The following is a 25,897-nucleotide window of genomic DNA, read 5'->3' as shown; positions in this document are numbered from 1 at the left end:
AGATGTGTTTAACCGTGAGTGTTTTTTAGGGAGCACTAACTGAACGCGTCCTACACATATTCAAAAATGAGAGCTTACTTATTCACTAATAGCAACATTATGTTTGACACTTCGGAAAATAACAGTAACACTTTAAGACTCACTCAAACACAGTTCAAACTACACAAAAAATTCTCAATGTTGTTGTTCAGAAATAAAGAAGCACCGACTCACAAGCATAAAGCCAGAAGAAAAATGAAAAATGGCCAATGAAGAGACAAAATCTTCTACAGTTATCTTTGCAGCAAAAAGGTTCAAGTAATAAATGTGAAAAAATACATGCTTTACTTGTTATTTGTGCCGTCTTATCATTTGAAATTGGACAGAATCCTTTAAAACTCAAAGCTTTGAAAGATGAAATCAATTCATACATTCAGATTACCTGGACCTCTAAAAACACATATCTTTTAATATCATGTGTCACCCAGTGAAGTCTGTAGAGAAATCTTTTCCCAGGACAAGTCAGTATTTGTGTGTACATGACCAAGCACAACCACACTTCAGAAAGTGAAATAGACATTTTAAACACTTCAAGCTGTGCTTGATTTTCCTTGGCATCTATACCAAGCTTGCTGCACACCTCTTAGAATGAAATGCATTGCACGGTTAAAGGTGAATTGGATGTATGTGTAGAATTTGTCATGTGCAAGTGTTTTCTGTGACTGTGACAAACTTTGTTTTTAAGGGGACATGCACAACAAGTCACTCAAAAATACAACTAAACTACAGTCTAAAGGCGCAACAGAGGCACATCCGAATAGCTTTGCTGTGAGCTTTCATTTGGTTTAGTTCCTCACACAAAATGCTACATTAGGCCTCTAATGTGAAGAGGCTCCCAAAGGCTTCATTAAAATGAAAATGGATTGAGAGGGTGTTTCTATACAGCTGCCCTTGAGCCCGGGCAAGAGACGGTTGTGGCTGTGTTTCTGTGAACGGGTGTCTAGTGTATAATCATTAGTGTATGTATGGGACAGACCTTTTGCTGTGCTACAGCTATTTGGTAGTTTATCAGGGCACACAGGGGAATGCTTCTGATAAGTGATAAAAGTGGGAGGGAAAAAAATAAAAATAAAAAGCAACCAAATAAAATGAAATATGAACTAAAATTACCATATTTTTCGGACCATAAGGCGCACCCGGATTATAAGGGGCGATCGTGGCTCACGGTTTGGGAGTTCGTCTTGTAATCGGAAGGTTGCCGGTTCGAGCCCCGGCTCGGACAGTCTCGGTCGTTGTGTCCTTGGGCAAGACACTTCACCTACCCCCTACTGGTGATGGCCAGAGGGGCCGATGGCGCGATATGGCAGCCTCGCTTCTGTCAGTCTACCCCAGGGCAGCTGTGGCTACAACTGTAGCTGCCTCCACCAGTGTGTGAATGTGAGAGTGAATGAATAGTGGAATTGTAAAGCGCTTTGAGGGGCTCGAAAAGTGCTATAGAAATGCAATCCATTATTATTATTTAAGCGAAACAAAACAGCCAGATAAGTCAAACTTTACTCAACTCATTCTTCTTGCTTCCTCCACTTTCGTACCATCGATCCATTAATGTTGAATTCTCTCGCAGCTGCTCTGTTCACATGTTGTTGCAGTATATTATTGACTAACCTCTGATTGTGGATGGATTATCTCAGTTGTTCTCCTGACTGAAGTTTGGTCTGTTTACAGCAGCCTGTCACGTTAACTTCTATCGGAAAAAACTTAGCATTCATCCTCCAGCTTTACTGTGTTTTTGTTATGCTAACATAGCTGTGTCGCTAGCGATCACATAACACATCATTACAGTAGCCGTAATGCTCCGACAATCCATCAAGCGGTGCGGCTTCGTAGCTTGCCGAAGTCGCACTAAAACATTTTTTTTGACCGATTTTTTAGCGCCGTGTTCCACATAAAATCAGTTTGAGGTCAGTAAGCACAACCAGAATTAATACATAAGGCGCACTGTCGATTTTGGAGAAAATTAAAGGATTTTAAGTGCACCTTATAGTACGGACAACACGTTAAGTGCAATGAGGAGTGAAAGAAGCCATTTACGTCCACTGTGAGCGACCATCTTTGAACAGAGGCGGTGGTTTACGACACCAACTGTCTGCCATCTATAATCCAGTTTTGAGTTCCCTTCCCAGACGCCTTAATGCCCACTCACATCCTGGGCCATCTGACCTCAGGAAATCACATGATAGGGTGGGGCCAGGTTTCATAATGAGCTCACCCAAAACCCTGGCTGATTGTGACCCACACCCATTTTCACACCTCGGCTCATGTGATTAGATAGAGGATCATCAGGGGGTCCTTTGTCCGTCTTTGGGGGGGAAACTCCCACTGTGTTTAAATCTGGGACTCCCCACCAGTTGACCCCTTTAGAACTGAAGAAGCTTCTCGGATGAGAGGTGAAACGTCTTCAAGCAACTCCTTGAAGCTCCTTAGACTACGATGACCTGGATGACTGAGAACCTTCACAGACACGGTAAGTGCAATGTGACACAGCATAAGAAAACCACACAAAAGTCCAAAATTTTTGTTTTTACTTTATGTTTCCTTAAACTTTCAAAAGTTCGAGATGAACATATAAACACACGTGCAATCAATCTGTAGTTTGATTGGGTTTTTTTTTTCAACTTGATGTCAGACTGTGTCCTCTCTTTGAATTACTGTTGTTAGTAACAATGTATATAGATAAACAGAGACTTGTAGCATGTTCGTGAATAACATCTCATGTGAAAAAACTCCACTGGGTTATCAAGAAACTGTTGATCGATCACAATCCACACGGCATTATCACCAAAGGCCAAAGTTGGAAAATTCACTGGCATCACTAAGGGAGCAGATTTCACTGGTTGACTACCTACACGGAGACTATTTTCACACCTCATTTGCCATTTCTAGTATAGATTATTATAAATCGCCCACACATAAAGGCTCACAGAAACACATCCACACTTATCTGCACGCACACACACACACACACACACACACAGAGTGGTCAGATGTGGCTGTACTGTGGACAGACGGACAGATTCAGAGATGGGTAGATGGGGAAAAAGATGCTACACTCCAAAATATAAAAACTGAAGAGGGGGGGGAAATGAGGAGAGAGAAAAACAAAAAGTGGCACTGTAGAGATATTTTTACGTGAAGCTACTCAAAAACGAAGCACTGATAGCACAATGCAATCAACTAAAATGTCAGGGAGAAGTGGCCCGTGAGAGCAGATTGGGCCTTTAACTGCTCCAATCAGCAAATGGTTCTACTGGCCTGTCTACATCTGTCAAGAAAAACAGGCTGCACATAGGAAGAAATTGTGTGCTCTTGTGTGACAAAAGGAGACAGTGCAGACGCGTTGATCTGTGAGTATTTGTGAGAGAGGGTGATCTTTAAAGGGGTAGTGGAGAAGTTACTTGGCCTTTTCAGCTTCAATCACAGCCATTCGGTATGATGCCATTATATAAGTACTAGCGTTCTTCAAAAGAAGAGACAGCAGGACATCATTCAGCCTTTAAGATGAACGATAAAAATACTCTGGAGACTCGGCCTTCTTCATCGCCACGCCACTGACGTGATTACCATCATCACGACTTCAATTGGAGAAAATAGACAAAAGAGGTTATGGACGAGTAATTAGGAGAAGAAAAAACTAAAAGCAAAAGGTGAAGGGAAAAAGATTAAAAGCGTCAAAAGGAGAAAATGAAGAGCTATACTGAAAAAGAAGGAGCTGCAAGAGGAAGCAAAGAAAGAAGGAAAAACTGAGGAAGGAAGCTCGCAAAGACTTTCAAAAGACTTTTTTCTTAATGACTGTCAGTACGCCCTTATTTATGAGTAGGACTGCAAAAAAGGGGAAAAAAGGACAGTGTGGAAAGGGTAGCAGACAAGAGGGGGGAAAAGGATGGCTACGAAAGGGTACATAGGGAACAAGAGCAACACAAGACAATGATAAGTTAAAGAAGACCATCTTTCCTTATGTAGGTTAATTGGGTGAGGAATTAAAGCAAAAAATATATAATTCAATCCAACACATGGACATTAACAATAAAAAGGGCTGCTAGCATATGAAATTATTCTTAATACACACACACACACACACCAAGTGACTGTGTCTTCCAAGTGTGTTTCTAATTATCAGTTAATTGTTATTCCCTATCATTAGGAGGGTGGGTTTTTAATTGTAATGTAGCCAAGCAGAAAGCCTACCTATACATGTGGGGGACAATTAGCCACCTCCATTAACCCCTGGTTAATTACAACCTCTATAGCTGCTTCCCACAGCACTTTTCCCACTGCTTTTTACCCCTCGTCTCTATCCCCAGGCCTTCATCCCCTTACTTTTTTACATTTCTGCCCTCATTTCATTAATCAGTGATCCCAATCATCTTTGATTGTTTGATTCAAAGTATCTGTTATGAATTTATTTTTTAAAGAAAAAAGGAAGAAAAAAAAAGTTCTGTCATTTGCTTTTTCAAGGTTACCATTACCCAGTTCATCCTCTATTTCATCCACTGACATGTTTCTCCTCTCCTTTTTCAAACCAACTGTTTTTAATCAGGGCTGAAATTATGAATGCAAACAGGCAACCAGAGCAAGAATAATAGGACTGAAAAATAAGCCAGAAATTAAATCTATCAAGGTCAGCAATCACGTTTAATATAACATTAAAATATTAAATAGAATTTGTACAAAAGGTCCCACTTCCTTGAGTTTTATCCCTGTCATTGAAGCAAAAGTTCACGTGTGATTTTATTCCCAGCAGAACATTGCTTAATAAGAATTGTGACATTGTGTAGGAAGTGTTCAAACACCTCAGTTTTAAGGAAAGAGAGGTTTTCCGATCATTAACTCATTGTCCCAGTAAAGGATTTTAAGAGTGCAGTACATTACCTTCTATCATGTTTTGCAGATAATTTGTACAAAAATCACAATGTGACCAAAACAGAACAAACCAAGAAAAACAAGGAAGTTGCTTTTCAATCTAAGTGGCTGAAAAGTAACTTCCTTTGAGATAAAGTAATCAATAAATAAAGATTAAAAGACTCAAGTCGCAAAAGAGCTGTCAAAAGCAGGCCACAGAGGATGAGCGGTGTATCTATAGCACTTCTCAGGAGCCTTAACACGGGCAAACACTTACGGTGGGTTAAGATAGACCTGCAACGTACAGTAGAGGAGCAGATGAACAGGAAGGAAGATGCAAAATATCAATTTATCAAACACATACTGACAATGATGTCTCAAGTCACACCTACTATGCTGGATCAACACCATGGTAGGCGATGAAGTGAACTAGCACAGCACAAGCATGACACTCATCGTCGCAACACGATGCTCACCATTATGCTATCTGCTTATTATATCGATATTTTGATGGCTGTAAGGTAGGTTTAGATGTTTCAAAAGAATGAAGCATCCATGCATGTTTAGATCATATGACTAAAAGCAAACGATGTCACACCCTTTCTTGCACTACTTTATAGCAGGTTTGCACAGACCATCAGTTTTCTTGGTGTTTCATCACATACTCAGTCCAAATGTATCCAGTTTTTATATTCTTCTCATTACCAACAATGCAAGATTTAGGTTTAACAAAATATTCTATTTCCCAGAAAATCTTGACACCACCAGCTGCCATATAGCAGTGAAAAAGTCCGACTGAATAACAGCTCGCTCCCCTAGCTGAGACTTTCTTAATGACCTGACTGCAGGACCTCGGGGTAAAAATGCAACACGCTTTACCTTCTCTCACAAAATTGAAACAGGGAGCTGATAACGGTTGTTAAACGCACTCATCTGGCAAATTATAACTTCAACCCTTTTCCATTATTGGTTTATTTTCAGAGTGATGGCACAGTGATGATCTGTCAATGGTGATCTGTCAATGTCAAAAGGCAACTTGCTCTTTTTCACATTTCTCTGGCAATGACATAAAAAAGAGCAGACTACAAATCCCCACAGCAGCAAATTTTACAGGAATACCAAATGAAGTAGAGGAAGTCTTAATTGATGGCAAAACCCTGATGTAAATTTACAAGTCTAACTTTAATTAACCAATTAATAATCTAATTAACTATTTCACAGACTCCTGAAGTTTGCTAGAGAGTGAATAATAATGAAATAATTGAAAAGAAAATGAACTGGTTGCAACAAACAATGGACCAGGAAACAACATGTTGGCATGTGTCATCTATCCAGATAATCTGAACAATGGAAGAACTTTTTTTTAAAAACACACATTGCAATCCTTTGCACTCAATACATGAATATGTTATTTAAAAAGAGGCACGACTGTCAGTTCATGAAAACCGATAGAATAAAATAATGTGTTGTGTCTCCAACACAAGTTAATTTTTTTTAAAAAGGGGGTAAGGCAGAAAAAGATTTAAATGGCAGAAAATTCATGTCTCACAGACATGCAAATACACAAAGAAGTCAGGGCTAGAGATCGAGAGAGAAAATAGAGAGGGGTAACAATGCCCATTGTTCCATTAGAAAAGACAATAATGATTGATAAAATGAGGTTACTAAAGAGGACACAATGGTCCTTAATTGACTCATTAGGGAAAGAAGAGAATGAACTAATCAGCAGAGAATGAGTGCTGCAGCTAAACTGCTTGGTAAGCAAAACAAAAAGGCTTTTACTTTATTAAATCTAGGCAAAGCAATATTGTTTGTTCACAGAAAGAGCCCGTCAGGAGAAAAACAAAGCAGGTAAAAAGGAAGTGTGTGGAGTGTCTCGGTGTTTTACTTTTATTAATACCGATGCATTATTATATTTGATAGGACTCGTGGGTGAAATTGGGGAGGTGCTTGTGTGTACTGCGCATACCTCTAGGTGTTCCAGGATATATGGTGGATTCGTCATCCCCAGCCTTAGCATGGCACCTTCGGGAATCTCCTCCACCAGTCTCCACAGCAGCGTGGGCAGGTCTGTCCCTATGTCTCTACCGTAAGCACCGGTGTCCTCACTGGTCAACCAGATCTCGCACACTCCCTCTACAAAGGCACGCACATATAAACATGCTCATTAACCATAGTAAATTCATTAATTCATATGAAGTAACAGCCACCAATAACCACCATCAATAATCAAAGCAGGCTGCGTATTAGTTCCCAAGTGGGAACAGTTTACAGTGACTGTGGGTACTGTTGTACTTAAGGGAATCTCATGTTAACATTTCACTAATTTGATTAAAAATAACCTTACCTACTGAAGGTAATGAATGAAAAACATGTAGGCTGAAACCTGAGGGAGATATTTGACTGTTAAATTAACTGAATCAAGCATTCCACTTTAGAGTTAATGTTTAGCTTGTGTGTGCGTGTGTTAAAATATCTTTTTCCTGTTTAACGACTTAGTTAAAATTATCCATGCTGCTTGTGCTAGGAGGATTTCGCTCTCCTCCACCATGTATTATCCAAAGTTGATTTTAGCGCTACATATTTGAAACTTTCAAAACTTTGGCTAATTTGAGGTCAGAAGTTTGCTGATAGCATTCTGCAAACTGCTTCACGGTCCTATTTTTGACATCCATACAGCCCGTTATGGCTGTCTGCTTAAAATAAGTCCAATTAACAATTACCGTCTGTGTTCCTGACTAATGAGTAACACCTGAAAAAGCTTTAAAATGCCCTTCGTAAAACTCTCTCCTGCTCTCGTAGCTATAATTCTCTGCGGGAGTCTCCTCACATCACATTATTTTCTTCTTCTTTAAGCAACTGTCAGAATAAACGTAAAAGTTGGTTTTTACTCTGTTTTACTTCCTTCTTCATCTGTTATTAGAAATACTAATGTAAATAGTTATGACAGCCAAGCTCAAGCTCCAAAGGTTCCATGTCATTATCTCACCTTCTCTCAGGTATCATTATTTCACTGCCACTCTGAAGCTTTTGTTGTCATTGCTTATATATGCCAGGTCTTTGATAGAAACCCCATTTATGACAGTCACTGACAAGTATTAAAAATACCAGTGTTGTAAACATGGATTGCAGGAATGTGAAGGTCAAATTCAGCAAGAGGGGGTGATCAACTGGCTTCATGCTAAATTAGAGCAACGCTCAGCGCTAGAGCTTAATGAGTGTCATTTGACTGCAGGTCCGGAAATGGCTGAGTGTCTGTTTAAGCTATGTGTTAAGACATATTATATCACACAGGCACACATAAACACATTTGCACTTGCAGGGGGACAAGTATTAGGAACACACACGCAAATGCACACAACCATCATTATCATTAGCTGTGCAGAGACAGACAGAAAGATGCATGTGGTCATACCGTTTGGCTAATTGGACAGTGTGTGTGTATGTGTGTGTGTATAGAGGTGAGCATGGGCCAGATAGATTAAAAATGATGACGGTGTAATTGTCTGGAGTCGAATTAAAGCATTTCCAGAGCTCATCGTCGACATTAAGAAGCACTAATGATTTCTGTCGCCAGCCGCGTCTAAAATCGCAATCAAATGCATCCATCAATCACACATGCTTAAATCACATCAGGCCAGCATGCACACTGTATAAGAATATATCAAGATAGCTTCAGTGTGCAATTAATCCGATGCATATTTCACCTTCGGACAATATTTAATAATAACCTAGTTCATTAAACTCCCTATCATTATTTAATTCATTCAATTTATTATGCTTAGAAAGTACGTTTTTAAGCAACGTGTCTCCTCACAGGCATAAGACCTTCCCGTCTGCTGCTGGCCACCAGACATCTTCAAACCACCCCAGAGGTTGAGCATATCTCATATAGACGTGTTATCTTCTAATATTAATTTGTAATGGTGTTTATTTACTGCAGTATTTACTGTATTTATTTAATTTGTCACATTCCCATCTTTTAAAGGTAAAGAAAAGCATTGATAGCAATTCCATGGACAGCTCAAATCAGCTTGTTTAGGCTCAGTAATACCAATGTCACTACCAAGTCAAGGACCTTGACTGCATCATCTACATACCAGTAATGACCAAAACCAGCACAATAACACTGTCCTTTTCAGCTTAACTGTTGCAGAAAGACACTGACCAAATGATGGCCTCATTCACAGCCAAACGTACTTTGAAATGACCTCTGAGCTAAATTGCTTCCTTCCAAAACAACATTCTTGTGATTCCAGTCCAATAATGCTGTACAAATAGTAAGCATATATATTGTTTGCTGTGAAATATTTCTGAATCCCCTGTTAATTATGTTTTGAGCAGGGTGATGCTTTGCAAAAGTCTCTTATGTTTACTCAAGGCCACAGCCATGCACAGATCTCCAGCTCAACTCAATAACCTACCCAGTAATTTGCCCTTTTGGCTTGCTTCTCGGTTCTTTTGTGTCAGGTGTGCCAACGGTGTTATTGTTGGCCAAATACAGAGAGGAGGCAGCTATTAGGAAATGCCTGCCCTTCTGTATCTGGTCTTATACAAGCTGCACATCTGCTTCCTCTGCTTTTGTTTACGTGTAGTGACGAGAGGTCACAGTGGTAAAGGGCTGACAATTGTCTCCTGTCAAGATGGTGCAAAAACGTCACGATGTCTGTCAGGAGACATTTGTGAACCTAATAGCGCATTAGCCATTGCTTTTCATAATGTACTTGAAAATAATTTATATACAGTACGCCTAATTGCCATGATTATATTATCTGGCTGCGAGTGGTTTTACTTCAATAAATACTTTCTGGTAAGTAGAAAGTATGTACACTGCTGAATGGTTTAGGAAATACTGTTCTGAGCACATTTTGGCCTCTGATACCATTGAGAAATATGAATATTGATCATGTACTATCATTGTTTTATTTTTATTTTTTTTAAATATGGGAAGATGAATCCCATGCAACAAAGTCAGGAGGGACACATTTCCACTGTGCTTTGGCCTGTGTGTGTTGACATTACACATTAACATTTGACCCAAGTCCTTTTTCCAACCACTTTATGATGTAGTTTGATGTCAGAGCAGTTCCAAACACAGGTGGGTTTTCCTAAACGCTATTAACATTCACTTCATCCTGACAAAGCATAGCACAGACAGGGGAGTGAAAAAGCATGTCAGGATTTTAAAAAGTCCTGATATGCAAAACAAAATCAAACAAAGGTAAAACAAAACACTCAGTGAGATAGATCTGCACTTATGACCGCATTCCCAAACCTACAAGCTGAGAGAGAAAGCTTGACCACAGAGGAAACAGTTGCACGCATGTCCAAGTTCCATTCGTCTTTGTCCAAGAACAACACCATCAGTGCGCCTGAATAAACCATACAAAACCATCATCACACCCAGTCTCGGTCAAATACTTGTTTGCTGTGTCTGGGTTTGCTTTTATGGACAAGTTTTCATTTTAGACTAAATGTAATGAGGACATTTCTATACTTGCAATTAAATTTTGGCTCTTATCCTCACAATATGAAAGGTGCTTTCTAGACACAGATTCTTCCCCATTAATCTGACAGCACCTCATAGTGTCAGCTGTATGCCTGAATGCAGCACTTTTTCATTAAAGTCAAAATGGACATCTTGCAATGGTACGGTGCTACGGTCTAGGACCGTACCATGTTGCATCTTTCAACATGGTACGGTCTGCAGGCACTCTGTAACAAGTATTTGCCCCCTTCCTAATTTCCTAGTGTTTTGCTTATTTCTCACGCTTACGTGTTTCAGATCATCAAAAAAATGTTAATATCAGACAAAAATAACCAAAGTAAATAGAAAACGCAGTTTTTAAATGATGATTTCATTGATTAAGGGGGAACAGTTATCCAAACCGCACTGGTCCTGTGTGAAAAAGTAATTGCCCCTCTTGTTAAATCATGAATTAACTAATTTTTTGGGAAAGTTGAGCTCAGTTTCACTAAACACACTCAGGCCTAATTACTGGCAGACCTGATGAATCAAGAAATCACTTAAATAGAACCTGTCTGACAAAGTAAAGCAGGCTAAATGATCCCAAAAAGTAACAAAGTCACTGAAATATCAGTCTGGAAAGGTTAACAAAGCAATTTCTATTTATTTTCTTTGGGACTCCAGTGAACCACAGTGAGATTCATTATACAAAAATGGAGAAAACTTGGAACAGTAGTGAAGATTCCCACGAGTGACCGGCTGACAAAAATTACTCAAAGAGCATATTGATGAGTCGTCCAAGAGGTCAAAAAAGAACCAAGAACAACTTTAAAGAACCACAGGCTTCACATGTCTCAGTTAAGGTCAGAGTTCATGATTCAACAATGAGAAAGAGACTGGGCAAAAATGGCATCCATGTTTCAAGGAGAAAACCACTGCTGTCCAAAAGGAACAAAAAGGCTCATCTCATATTTGCCAGAAAAACATCTTGATGATCCCCCCTAAGATATCTGGAAATATATTCTGTGGACTGACGAGACAAAACTTTTTGGTTTGAGTGGCGTTACATTTGGCATGAAAGTAACACAGAAATGGAACATCATACCAACAGTAAAATGGTGGTGGTAGTGTGGTGGTCTAGGGCTGTTTTGCTATCTCATGACCTGGAAGACTAAACAGAACAATGAATTCTGATCTCTACCAAAACATCCTGAAGGAGAATATCTGGCCATCTGTTCGTGACCTCAAGTTAACATGCACTTTGGTTCTGCAGCAGCACAATGATCCAAAACACACCAGAAAGTCCACCCCTGAATGGTTTAAGAAAAAAACGAATGAAGACTTTGGAGTGGCCTAGTCAAAGCCCTGACTTGAGTCTGATTGACATGCTGTTGCATGACCTTAAACAAGCTGGAGGGTTTCACAGCATTAACAATGTGGCTAAATTACAAAAATTCTTCAAAGATGAGTGGGCCAAAAATCCTCCACAGGGTTGTAAAAGACTCATGGCCAGTTATCACAGTTGTTGCTACTAAGGGTGGCCCAACCAGTTATTAGGATTAGGGAGCAATCACTTTTCCACACAGGGTCATGTAGGTTTGGATTTTTTTCCACTTAATCATAAACACCTTCATTTAATTATTTCCATGACAGGCCTGTTTCTGTTCAGCTTCCATACTTTTTAGAAGTACATGTACTAGTCATGTTGTCATGTAAGACGTATATGTAATAATCAAAGAGGCTGGATGCTTTCCAGTGTGTCCACACTGTAATGTAAAATTACTAGTATTTCCAAACAGAATAAACTATAACACAATTACATATCTGCTATATTTACAATCAAAATAACACAGAAATGATGAAGAAATTTCATTTATTCCTATTGTAAGGTTAAAACTGTTGTATTTTTTGCAAAAATATGTTATAGTTAATAGGTATTATCTGAATACTAATTTTGAAAATATGTACATAAGCACACTTCCTTTCCAAAACAAAAACATAATGATACAAACAATGATGCAAATCTGAACATGTTTAGATTTTCTTGCATTGTTACGGTTGAAGCAGTGGTCAAATGACACTGATTAAACACTTTTGACTAATTAACACTGTGAAAACTGGAAAATAGCATCAAACTGTCCAAGCGTAAAAAATGTGTTATTCTAAGCAAAAAGGAGTTTTCTATCCCTCAAGCTGTTTATAGGACATAGCTGATTAACTGAAGGTTATTAAATTGGCAATCCAAAGCCCTCTAAAGCAATCTACAGGAACTCTCCCCTGTTTCCAAAGCACTTTAATGAAGATGAAAAGTGACCAACAAATAGACAATTGAAAAAGAAAAACAAAACAGTTCAGGCATGATTCATTCAAGATAGTCTGACTAAAATCAGCAAAAGTATTGTTGAGGAAAAGATATCAAGTGGTGGCCTCAGAAACACAAGATTTTATCAGTGAGAGCCTGTTTGACCAACTACACCCTGGGATACTTACACTGACCCAACTACACAGTCACCAAGGGGAAGAGTTACCCAAGAGCATAATGAACTCGAACCTTACAAGAACTTGAAAACCGAATCACAGGCATGTCACCTCAACCCACTTTTGTTGTGGAAAAATTCAACTTTAATGATACATTTAAACACTGAAATATGTAAGTACTCCTAACATCACGAGAACCTCTGCAGGACTTTGTCACATCATGCTGGAATATTGCATAGTTATTGCATGGTTGTAGGTCTAGTATGCCAGTTTGACTGATACCAAGGTACTCCAATAAACTGAGTTATATATATATTTGAATGATCATCCACCAGTCCAGTCAATTCAGAATCAGAATCATCAGAATCAGAATACTTTATTGATCCCTGGGGGAAATTATTTTTTGTTACAGTGCTCCATTTTAAACCAACATTAAGACAAGACAGACAATACACTAACTAAGAATAGTACAATATATACATATATATACATACATACATACATAAGTCACTCATAAATAAAAAGTTGGAAAAGAAACATGTGTAGTTGTAGCAGCAAACAGTGTGTTAAATGGATGCGTTGTACAGGGAGATGGCCACAGGCAGGAATGATTTCCTGTGTCGTTCAGTGGTGCTTTTCGGTAATCTCAGTCTCTCACTGAACGTGCTCCTGTGACTGACCAGCATGTCATGGAGTGGGTGGGAGGTGTTATCCAACATTGTCTTTATCTTGGACAGCATCCGCCTCTCCGACACCACCTTGAGGGAGTCCAGCTCCATCCCCACAACATTGCTGGCCTTAAGGATTAGTTTATTAAGTCTGTTGGCATCTGCGACCCTCAGCCTGCTCCCCCAGCATGCAACAGCATAGAGGATCGCACTGGCCACAACAGACTCATAGAAAATCCTCAGCATTTTCTGGCAGATGTTGAAGGACCTCAGTCGCCTCAAAAAATAGAGACGACTCTGGCCCTTCCTGTAAAGTGCTGTGGTGTTTTTAGCCCAGTCCAGTTTATTGTCAATGTGTACTCCAAGGTATTTATAGTCCTCCACAATGTCAACACTGACCCCCTGAATTGAAACAGGGGTCAAGTGTTTCCTGGTCTTCCTGAAGTCCACGATCAGTTCCTTGGTCTTTGCCACGTTGAGCTGCAGATGATTCTGCTCACACCACGTGACAAAGGAGTCGACCACAGCCCGGTACTCTGTCTCATCATCCCTGCTGATGCATCCAACCACCGCAGAGTCATCAGAAAACTTCTGAAGATGGCAGGTCTCTGTGCAGTGGCTGAAGTCTGTGGTGTAGAGGGTGAAGAGGAAGGGGGAGAGGACAGTCCCCTGTGGTGCCCCTGTGTTGCTGATCACCTTGTCAGACACACACTGTGGGAGACGTACACATTGTGGTCTTCCTGTCAGGTAATCAACAATCCAGGACACCAGAGAAGCATCCACCTGCATCGCTGCTAACTTATCACCCAGGAGGGTCGGCCTGATGGTGTTGAAAGCACTGGAAAAGTCAAAAAACATGACCCTCACAGTGCTCGCCGGCTGGTCCAGATGGGTGTAGACACGATTGAGCAGGTAGATGATGGCGTCCTCAGTTCCGAGACGAGGCTGATAAGCGAACTGAAGGGGATCCAGGTGTGGTCTTACTATGGGTCGCAGCTGGTCCAGGATGAGCCTTTCCAGGGTCTTCATGATGTGGGAGGTCAGTGCCACGGGCCTGTAATCCTGGGGGCCACTGGGACGTGGCGTCTTTGGTACAGGGACGAGGCATGATGTCTTCCACATCACCGGGACCCTCTGCAGACTCAGACTCAGCATAAACAGTTTATGAAAGACTCCACACAGCTGGGGGGCACAGGTCTTGAGGACAAGGGGACTCACTCCGTCTGGTCCAGCAGACTTGCCTGAGTGAAGTCTCCTCATTTGCATCTCAACCTGGTATTGAGTGAAGGTGATGGGTGGGGGAGGGGTGTCAGGAATCTCACAGGAGGCAACAGCGCCATGTGAAGAGAGAGGCTGGCACAGTGGTGTGGCTCTGGATTCCAGGCTGACTACAGGTGAGGTTGTGGGGGTAGGAGCAGACACTGTGGTGTCGAATCTATTGAAAAACAGATTCAACTCATTGGCTCTATTCTCACCTCCCTCAGTTCCCCTGCTGTTGGTTGGCCTGAATCCAGTGATGGTCTTCATGCCCCTCCACACCTCTCTCATGCTGTTCTGCTGGAGTTTCCACTCCAGCTTCCTCCTGTAATTGTCCTTAGCCTCTCTGATCTTGTCCTTTAGTAACACCTGGATCTTCCTCACCTCCTCTTTGTTGCCCCCTCTGAAAGCCCTCTTCTTGTTGTTGAGGAGGGCTTTGATGTCCTTAGTCACCCACGGCTTGTTATTTGGGTAACAATGAACAGTCTGAGCTGGAACAATGGAGTCGGTGCAGAAAGTTATGTAGCCTGTGATACACTCAGTAAGCCCATTGATGTCCTCGGCGTGAGGCTCACAGAGTGTTTCCCAGTCGGTCACCTCGAAACAGCCCTGTAGTTCTGCTAAGGCCTCCTCTGACCACCTCCTGACAGTCCTGGTGGTCACAGGTTCCCTCCTCACAATTGGCACATAGCGGGGGGTGAGGTGAATCAGGTTATGATCTGACCTACCAAGTGGGGGGAGGGAGGAGGAGCTGTATGCATCCTTGACGTTAGCATACAGTAAGTCTAAAGTTTTCTCTCCCCTGGTGGGACAGTCCACATATTGTTTGAATGTTGGTAGTGTATTGTCCAGTGATACATGGTTGAAGTCACCCGAGATCACAATAAAGGCACTCGGGTGCTGAGTCTGTAGCCGAGCTATGGCAGAGTGGATAGTGTCACATGCAGCTGTGGGGTTAGCAGAGGGGGGAACATAAACAGCCACCAAGATGACGTGAGAGAATTCCCTGGGTAAATAATACGGCCTGAGTCCAACAGCACACAGTTCAGTGTCCGGGCAACAAATCCTTTCTTTGATTGTTATGTTGGCAGGGTTACACCACCGGTTGTTAACTAAAACAGCAAGCCCACCTCCTTTCCGCTTACCGCTAGCGATGCTGTCCCTGTCCGCCCGAACAGTGTGGAAGCCTTCCACGGAAGCATTCTCATCGGGAATGTCCTGGTGCAGCCATGATTCGGTGAAACACATCAGGCTACACTCTCGGTATTCCCTCTGACTCCGTACCAGTGCTGAGAGCTCGTCGATTTTAATTGCCAACGATCGCACATTACCCATCACGATAGACGGCAGACACGGTTTAAACCTCCTCCTCGCTTCGAGCCTCCGCTGTCTCACCGTCACCTTTTTTCTTCTCTTCTGTCCTTGACCTCTGCATCCCCGATGTGTTTTCCTCCAAATTTCAGCTGGTACTTCTGCGGGCCTGGCCAGCGAACCGGCCGGCATCAGGGCGATCAGCTGATCTCTGGAGTAAACAGTCCGTGCGTGTAGGAGATGTGCCGCGGTCCCGTTCCTTGATAAAAGTAACAGTTCCACGGCCACCAATTGTATGATTCTACAGAAAATCAATTTTTAATATTTTTTTTCCTATCCAATCGTTGACTCAAATATATTTCTCCTCCACTAAACTACCAGCAACTATGGCGGATAGGTAAACTGGACACACAGGAATGGTGGTTTTAAATATTTCCTACTATATTTCTTTTTCTCTAAATACATTATTTGAATTGCTGTAAACATGTTACAGTATACACATGGTAGAAAAGCATGTGAAACAGAGGGCAACCACGTTTGGTTGCTTTAAACAAAACATTCTGCTAGTTGAATATTTGGTTGATAATTTATTCAAAATTTAACACAAATAATGTGACAGCCTAAAGCATAAGCATGTGCACACCCTTGTTTTCATCACGGTAGCTCAATGTTCACACCATGTTTAGCTATGTGTTGCTTTGAGTCACGGAAAATGTGCTTAATGTAGTGTCTGCAATCTAATAAATATTAGCACTTAGGGGGTTTCTCTGACCCTGCACATTTGCAAAAAAAAATAATATATAACAAATGTCTACAAAGAAGAAAACACCACAAATCAGGCCTGGTCTACGACTAAGCTATAAGTTTGTGAACTTGGTACCTTTGGTCAGACCGATCACAATTCCCATCTCTTCTTGTTTCTCATGGAGACCAATAAAAAGACTGATTATAAATATGCACAAACACACTTCGGGTCCCTCCAAAGAGAGATGAGTGTCAACACAGACCCAACGTGGATCGATAGATTTCCTCTTAAGTACATTCAATCTGTGCGTGCCCAGAAATTCATATGGAGGGCAGCGAAAAGAGTCAAGAGAGGCTACATATAAATGATGTGTAATCAATATTATTACAACATAATTGTAAATTGAGTGATTTCCAAATTAGATTCATACGAGCAAACTAGATTTATGCAATGAATATAATGCCAAACTAAAAGACAGCAACATATTAAGATATTATTTTTAAAATACCAATTTGTATTTATTTCAATAAAACACTTTAAAATGACTCAGTATATAAAATCCTCACATGTGGAATAACACGTTTAAAAGGTCCAAGAGGAATTCGCGCTTGTAAACACAAACCATGTCTTTTCCAATAAATCATTAAGTTCTTCATCATATGAAAATATACACACACGGAAAACACACAACCATGCAACACTTCTGTACTGTGGGTCTGACTGGAAGGCCCGTCTGACCTTCAGTCACATCAGTCCCTCCCCTATCCTACTCCATCATCCACTACCCCCTGGCTGTCTGCCTCCACAGTAAACCTCCCCACCCACCACTACACAGTAAAAGATTCTGGGGCAGATGTCAGGAAAAGCAACTTGAGAAATTAAATGATGAATGTGGAAGGAGAGGGAGAAAAGCGAGTGCTCGTGTTGTGAGACTGAATTAAGCAAAAAAATTTGCTGGAAAAAGAAGAAGGGGGGAAACATTTTAGTTTAGGGATAACAGATAGATTTGTTAATAGAAATCCATTTACTCCATAAAAAAAAATTCCGTTCTTCTGAATTTTCATATGAAAGACATTTAAGGATTCAAACGGTACACTGAGTACGTAATTATTAGTTTAATCGGCTAACAAGTAAATATGTGTGATGTCACTTCACAATTTCATTTAATTCATCTGATATTTACGTATTCAGCAGCTTTCACAAACATTTCTAAACTTTACTAAGAAACATTTTTATACATCAAGAAGCTTCACACACGTATTCAGTCTCCACTGCACACATTATCACACTGCAGCCTATGCACAAACACCACACACAGAGTTTAATTGCAGTAATTAAGCAGCTTAGTTTAGAGCAACAACTGTTGATGTGATGCGTGGGTGTCTTGGCAGGTAGCATCATCATCACGGATTAACCCAACACACACACACACACACACACACGCGGGTATATGCAAATATCTCTCAAGCATGTTTACACCAATTACATGTATGTGTGCATGCTGCACATGCATGTTTGGTGTATGTGTGTGTGTCGCGTGCATAAGTGAATATACATGCATAGCTTTAATTAAGAGCCTACACAATCCTTTAAAAAACAACAACACATCAGCTTTAACCTACTTTTGAATAGTTTACGAACTGCAGGCATGACCTTCTGTGCACGTCTATGCATAACGCAGAGCCTCTCAATACATCAAAGCTTGTTTGTATGTGCACACATATGTGCACACGTGATGTCACGGAAGATATGGGTCAGACACACTATATGGATATATCAAAAGTAATTGGCAAGGGAGCTCCAAGTATAATGTTTATGTGCCTATTGTTTCTATGTGTGTGACTGTAACAGTGTGTTTATATGAATACAAACAGAGTAATGGGGGAAAGATGACACATATGCACGCTTGTCTTTTCTGTGTGTGTCTGTGTGTACTTGTAGAAGCTGCCTGTTTTCCAAGATGATGAATGACTACACATGAGAGGATTGGGACCAAAAGCAGCCCTTTAACTGCCTTAAGTGCTTCACGACAGTGTTGCTTCCACTAAAATACGAGGAGTTCAGTGAATTAATGGGCAGGGAAAGATGGAGGTGGGAACTATCTGAGGATTTTTTAATTTTTTTGCTGAAGTTTCATAATCATGTAGCATTAAAACATAAATATACCAAGGGGACAAGATTTAAAGACCACAAAAAAGAAATATGTTAATGAGTTAGCAAACAATCACAAGTAACTCGTAAAAGTTTCATGCAGCCTGACAGCCAGTACGAATGTTTAAGTGTTCAAAAAGTAATGACACAAAAATAATTTAAACGTTTGATGTTTGAATGAATTTAAAAATATCCTGACACCTGTGCAATTTAGATATTCTTTTGCATTTTTCTCCTATTTTCCTGTTATTGACACCCAATTACAATTTGGCATGAGGAAAAATGTGTAAAGGGCATCTGTGAGCAATGCATAATATGAGAAATTACATCTAATACCAAAATAACAAACATGTACAATGAGTGTCTTATATTTCTTTTTCATATGGTTGCAATGGAGTGCATGAGCCTTAACAAGACAGTGATGCAAGAAGCCCAACAACTGATATACTTTAGGTAAGACTCAAAACGTCTGTTTGCATGATTGTGACAAACCATAGTGCCATTCCTTCAACAGTGAACTCTACACACAGTAGTTTGTGAGAGTCAGGAAGCAATTTTCTCGGTATGTTCTCAAGGCAGGGTTATACGTTCAATTAAGTCATTATCAGCCCTCTTATAATACCAAAATATATATTTAAGCATGTTACTACTAACTATGTCATTGTATAAAACCCACAGGTGCTGCAGGGGTAGATGTAATTTCTGTCAGAGACTCCAAGAACTGCAAAACAATAAGACCATTAGACACACACACACACACACTTTTTAACCATGAGAATAACATATGGAAATTTGTCCATATTAAAAAGTCATTGAGGTTTGTACTGGTTAATATCAGCTGTCAAGATGTTAGCATAATGGACAAACATACACACACATAAATATGTATAATCACATATACTGTATATACATATGGTCATACAGGACCCAGTGACATACAAACACACCAGACTTTTTACAGCTGTGTTATTAATCAGACATAATAAGGCTTAATTCCACTCATTTCAATGGTGCTGACCTAATTTCTTGGTTTGTGTGAGCGTGTGTGCACGTGTGTGCATGTGCGGGCATTAATGTGATAAATAATTATAGGTCCGGTCAGTACTTATGCTAATATATTCATGACACCTGCAGGCATGATGTTTGTGTTTGTTAATTCATTGAGCCAGTTTATGCGGTGTGTGTGCGTGTGCCTTTGGAATTAGTTACTGTAGCAAGCCCAAAAGAACTTTGCACTCTGTGTGACCCTGTGTGAGTGTTAATTAATAAAGCAACTCTAATAAGTATTCAGTGCATTTGCAGCTGTGTTTTAAATATTTGCAAATGTATTACTGCGTTATTCTGTGTCATATGTGTTAACTGAGCGCTACATTGCACAATATTATGTTATGTAAATACTTGCATTTTCATGAGGCACCAGTTCTGTATTAAATCCGTTAAAAAGCTGAGGTCCATACAACTGAAAGAAATGTATAGTTCAATAACTCTATTCTCAAAGAACCAAGGCCATAATGTGCTTTTTGGGCAGAGTAGTCAAAGGCAGGAACTGACTGGTCCCAGTAAGATTAGACAGTGAAAACCAAAGGCCAAAGCTTTTCAGGGAACGATCTTCAATCGCAACCACATGTTTGAACATGCATAGACATTAGTGTTTGCATCCTTTTTGTCCACAACTTATGCTGCATAAGTATCCATAGCCATAGTTTGCAGAGAGATTACATTGGCAGACAAGGATATACATAAAAAGTAAAGTGCAAGTCCACAAGAAGGGGTCTGATTTTCAGTTCTTAGAAACCTGCAACCCAATTGTGGGCGTTAAGGCGTCTGGGAAGGGATCTCAAAACTGGATTATAGATGGCAGACAGTTGGTGTCGTAAACCACCGCCTCTGTTCAAAGATGGTCGCTCACAGTGGACGTAAATGGCTTCTTTCACTCCTCTTTCAAACCATCTGTCCTCTCTGTCCAAAATGTGAACATTGGCATCATCGAAAGAGTGACCTTTGTCCTTTAGATGCAGATGAACTGCTGAGTCTTGTCCCGTGGAGGTGGCTCTTCTATATTGTGCCATGCGCTTGTGAAGTGGCTGTTTGGTTTCTCCAATGTAGAGGTCTGGGCATTCCTCGCTGCACTGTACAGCATACACCACATTGTTGAGTTTGTGTTTTGAAGTTTTGTGTTTGGGATGAACCAGTTTCTGTCTGAGCGTGTTGCTGGGTCTGAAGTACACTGGGATGTCGTGCTTGGAGAAAACTCTCCTGAGTTTCTCTGATACACCGGCTACATAGGGGATGACAATGTTGTTGCATCCGTCCTTCTTATCCTCCCTCGGTGTCTTTTTTTAAGCATTTTGTAATTTTTTTGGTATTGAATGGCAGAAATGAGGTTTTCTTGTCTGAGGTCATTTTGGTGGGGGAAAAAGACAACATTCGGCCAACAACATTAATTGGTGCATAATTAATTGTTGGATCCAGAAATTGTTTACTGTGAGTTGCATCTCAGATAGAGCTCATTGCAACAAAGGCTACTACTGCAGAAAACTAAACGTCTAGAAGCAAAGTAAAACAAACATCTTGCTACATACAGTTTTAGCTACTAGGCAAGTAGCTTTACAGTTAAATTGCCCCCCCCCCCCCACCCAAATACACACAGACACAAAAACATGCAACGGGGGGTCGAAGGGAATCAGGCACAGGGTTTTCTGCAAAGTGACAGATGTGGCGACAGGCTGTCCAGTCAAGCAGAAACGCTCAACAACTTGTTTAGCCGAAGACCTGGAGTGACAGTGACTGTGGCTAGAGAGAGAAACGTGTCAGGACAGACAGAAACACACACAGGAGAGGAAAGCATACAAAATACCGTTACTCCACTATTGGAGTCAAGAAACACAAACTTCGTCTTAAACATACCGGTACTTTTTGCTATTAGCAAAAAGTGATCCAGCCTCTCTTTGGGGTTCAAACCAAAGAGGAAGAATCAGGAATACCACTTCCCTACATTGAATACACACTCCTCTTCATGCACACAGTTCCCAGTCTCTACTCACTGCACACCAGAAGGTCAACCTTCCCCCTTCTTCCTGTGACTTCAGCTGTGGCCAGTATTTCAGCACTTTTTAGTAGAAGCGCATAATTTTTCTGAGATGTTAACTCTGAGGTTTACAGTAGGTCTAATCAGCACCAAAAGGGTATGAGCCGCTTTGTGAAGGCTTCGATAACGTCTTTTATACTCAGAGAGGGAAAAAATTTATGATAAGGAGAAAATCAGCTGTCACTGATGATTAGCATTTTTCACCATTTTTAGCAAAAAGACAAAACTTTACTGCTTTTTTTTCCCAAAATGACACCGATCTGCTGACTGCTTTTAATTATCCTACTGGATATTTTAATTGATTAATTTTATATGTAAATAAAACCTCTGTTTTTCTTGTTACTATGCAACATTTGATCGTTTTAAACTATTAGAGCTTCTTCTGAACTTTTTTTTTTTTTTAAATGCTTTGGAGTCATGCATTTGGGTCTGAGTCATGAAAGCACAATAGCAATAACTCCATATGAAGCCATTTCACCTAAGTGAAGCAATATCCTCTTGATTAACACAAAGTTATGTGCTAAAATGTGCTTCTGTTTGGCAAGAGTAATGAGACCACAAGAACTACTGAGGCTAAATACTGCACTGCCACCAGAGGCAGGCAAAAATAAACACACAGATGCATGCTGAAGACATGTCCTGACATGTACAGAGCTTGTGTTTGTGTGTGTGCAACCCATGCAATTAAAAAAGCATTCTCTTTTCTTCCTTGCCAATGGAAACTGCTCTCACTGCAGGAAGTGATAGTGTATTCCATAAGATCAAACAATTTTAAGCGCTGCTGTCTTGTATTCCATCGTCTCCCCTTATCATTTTTCTTTTTAATGATTCATATCTCTTCTTGCCGTTATACATCACTGAAAGCTCTTCTCTTCTGTTCTTTTCACTTTTATCTTTATATCACTTTCTCCAGCAATTTGCTTACTCTTTTCAGCCACTTTAACTATTCAACAGCATCGCCTAATGTGCAGTCATTCCTGTCAAAATAGAGTCCCACACAAAAATCTTCTTTTAATATTATAATGCTCTAAAACGTTCAAATCCATATCATATGCCACAGTATTCATTCAGTATACCTATGCTGAATATATTATACCTCTACCTCACCAATCAAAAACTGACATTAACTGGAATAAAACAAGCATCAAGAAAGCTAATGTATAGTTAGTGCCCTGAGTCAAAGATCTAAGTAAATAAATAAGTATGTTTTGTAAAATGGAACTTCTTATCACTCAAAGAAATAATACAGCTTAACTAAATGATGACTTTCGAAATGCCCCCTTTGTCTGTACTAACTAACATCACATGGTTTCTGTTTGTTTGGCGGTGAACTACTCAAGTTCCATCATATTAAAGTCGAAAAATTCGTAACTCTTCTTCTTTTTTTAAACTCCCAGTGTCGGAAAGATAAATTATCACTGCTATTCTGTGCATCAGCAAACAGAAAAAAATGTTTGCACTACAACTGCTGTGGTTTAATGCTCAGGTTAAAGTAAATTATTGGTAATAGATAGTCATGTAATCCATGATTTTATTTAAAAAAAAAAAAAAAACATTTTATAACGAATAGTGCAGAAGAATTCTTCAACCTTAGTCTTAAAAAAGAAGTCTGTTTTGCATCAAAAGAAAGCCTGCTTGGTTTAGTCATCAATGGCACCTCCCCACCCACTTCTATGATTTGCATACTGTGCACGAACATGCCATCTGATAACACCAAACATTAAATATTCACAACGAGCAGGCAAGAGCTCATTATTTGAGCAGCATATTGGTTGCAGGTTGGGTTGCCTTGAACCATCACAGGATTTAAGAAATAACCTAAAAAAAATTAACTAGAATACACTTCATTTTTAACTGTTTACAATTTAAAGCTCTTTGAATGACTTTGTGTTACCTTTCATTTTCGAACCTTAGTACAATAAGTGTGGTGAACAGACCTGTGCTTTTTGCCCCGAGTCAAATCTTACTGGTTCAACTGGCGTCTTGTTGCAGTTTGTTCGAACAAAGTAATTCCGATGGTGAGCAAAAGAACTGAATCAATGTCCTTTTTTAAACCTTTCTTTAAATACAAATGAAAACACTTGGGATTACGAGTCTCTTGCTAGCACATAGTCTAACATAAGCAAGTGAAATGCAGTGGTTGTTTTGACAGTGAAGTCTGATGACTCATCAACTAATTTAGTTCAGTTCAAATAAACTACAGGTATAAAAATGCCCTAAGAATTAGCTGGCTGTGTTATGTCCTGGTTCTACCACCATTTAAAGCATACATTTGATGGTTTGTATCTAACTGTGTTGCCATAAAGCAGGGCTTTACGAACGTGTAAAGCCACTGCCAGTACTGCTGGTAGGAATGTTGGTGACTCTTCATTGAACAGGAACGCTACAATTTAAATTTGATCAAGTGTTTTTGATGCTAAAATGACAGCTCAGACATAAACATGAGGGATGAAGATTGAGTACAAGATGATGATCAAGTTTTCTGCCTTTTTCTATCTGCCAAACAATGACACATCCAACAGAAGATGCTTTGGAACAGTAAATGCGATGGAGTAAATATTTTTGAACTGCAGTGGGACAAGACAAAGGTTGTTTATCGAGGGGCAATGCCATGTACAACCTGAAGCACAAAGAGTTTGAGCTAAAACCGTTTGAGGGAACATTTCCTAGAGGACACATTCAGTAGTTTCCAGCATTTGCAAAATATTTCTGTGAGCAAGCTTCGGTTATGTTTGCGTAAGTATGTGCATCAGCTGTCTACCCTGTAGCCCCTTCATGTCACCCGACACCAGGAGCTCGTGGCTATAACAACGGGCAGACCACTATGTGAGAACTGCTTCCTGCAGGGGGTGTGAAGAGACCCCCTGATGGTATCAAAATATATTTTAGAGAAGGACAAACACAAACGTATGCACAAATACACAAAAACTACACTAAGTTATAAAAAATAAAATAAAATAAATTCCACTTAGAAGATGTGGGTGTACTTTTGTAGAATGACCGTACATGAGGACATGTTTGCCAAATAAAGGCACTTTTTAAACTTCTTTTGATTCCTAAAGAAAAAAAATGAATATGACACAAGTCTACACCAGTTTACTTATAAAACTATTCTTATTTTGCCTGATTTGAGCAGCTTGACAGTAGTAGTTAGATAAAATTAATAAGTGATTGAATGTATAAATATGTTTGTTATATGTGAGTCTGAAGCCATTAAATTTAACATAACAGCACTAAAACAGCTAAAATTGTAATTAATAAATTATATCACGAATCCACAACACAGCTTCATCCCAATATGGATCATTTAAAATTAATTTAAATTGAAGACTAAATAAACAAACTTCAGGGCTAACGTTTCTCTCTTGGTTTTTCCTCATTCCTTAAGCTAAATGGGAAAGAAATAAGTTGCTGATGATGTGTCTCTTTAGGAATAAAATGGGTTTTAGGCTTTTCATAAGCAATGTTAATACACACAAGTTAACACAGGTTGGAAATTAGGCAGTAAACTGATACCAATGAACAACAAGACTAAAAAAACTAAAAAGGTTATAGTTGTCAAGTGAGAACACATTCTTAAAAATGTAAAAAGTTTTTTAAAAAAAAGAAAAAAAAGACTCTGAGACAAAGAAATGTACACAACAAATCGACAACGGGACACGAGGAAGACTGTGCCAGTGACTGATGAAGAGGGAAGATCAAAGAAGTTGTAATGACAGGGTGAGAGAGCAGAGTCGGTAAAGAAAAAGACGAGTAAACAGAGCCATTAGTGAGTGCGAAGTGATGGAACGATCCAGGCAGAAAAACAGCTGCACACATCATTTCTCTGTCTTTCACACGTAATGAGTTGCACT

At 39.9% G+C, this 25,897-nt stretch overlaps 1 protein-coding gene across 1 annotated transcript in view; it reads right to left on the bottom strand.

Moving 5' to 3' along the window:
• cdkal1 (CDK5 regulatory subunit associated protein 1-like 1) overlaps positions 1 to 25,897 on the bottom strand; it is a 258,244-nt gene that overhangs the window by 103,609 nt on the left and 128,738 nt on the right. Inside the window, exon 10 of the mRNA XM_026183920.2 lies at positions 6,848 to 7,014. Within this exon, the coding sequence (XP_026039705.1) occupies positions 6,848 to 7,014 (167 nt within the window). The remainder of the gene's footprint in view (positions 1 to 6,847; positions 7,015 to 25,897) is intronic.

The sequence above is a fragment of the Astatotilapia calliptera genome, chromosome 11, assembly GCF_964374335.1.
Source record: "Astatotilapia calliptera chromosome 11, fAstCal68.1, whole genome shotgun sequence".
Lineage (NCBI taxonomy): Eukaryota > Metazoa > Chordata > Actinopteri > Cichliformes > Cichlidae > Astatotilapia > Astatotilapia calliptera.
The sequence above is the reverse complement of the archived record's forward strand: the minus strand, read 5'-3'. Positions and strand labels throughout refer to the sequence as shown.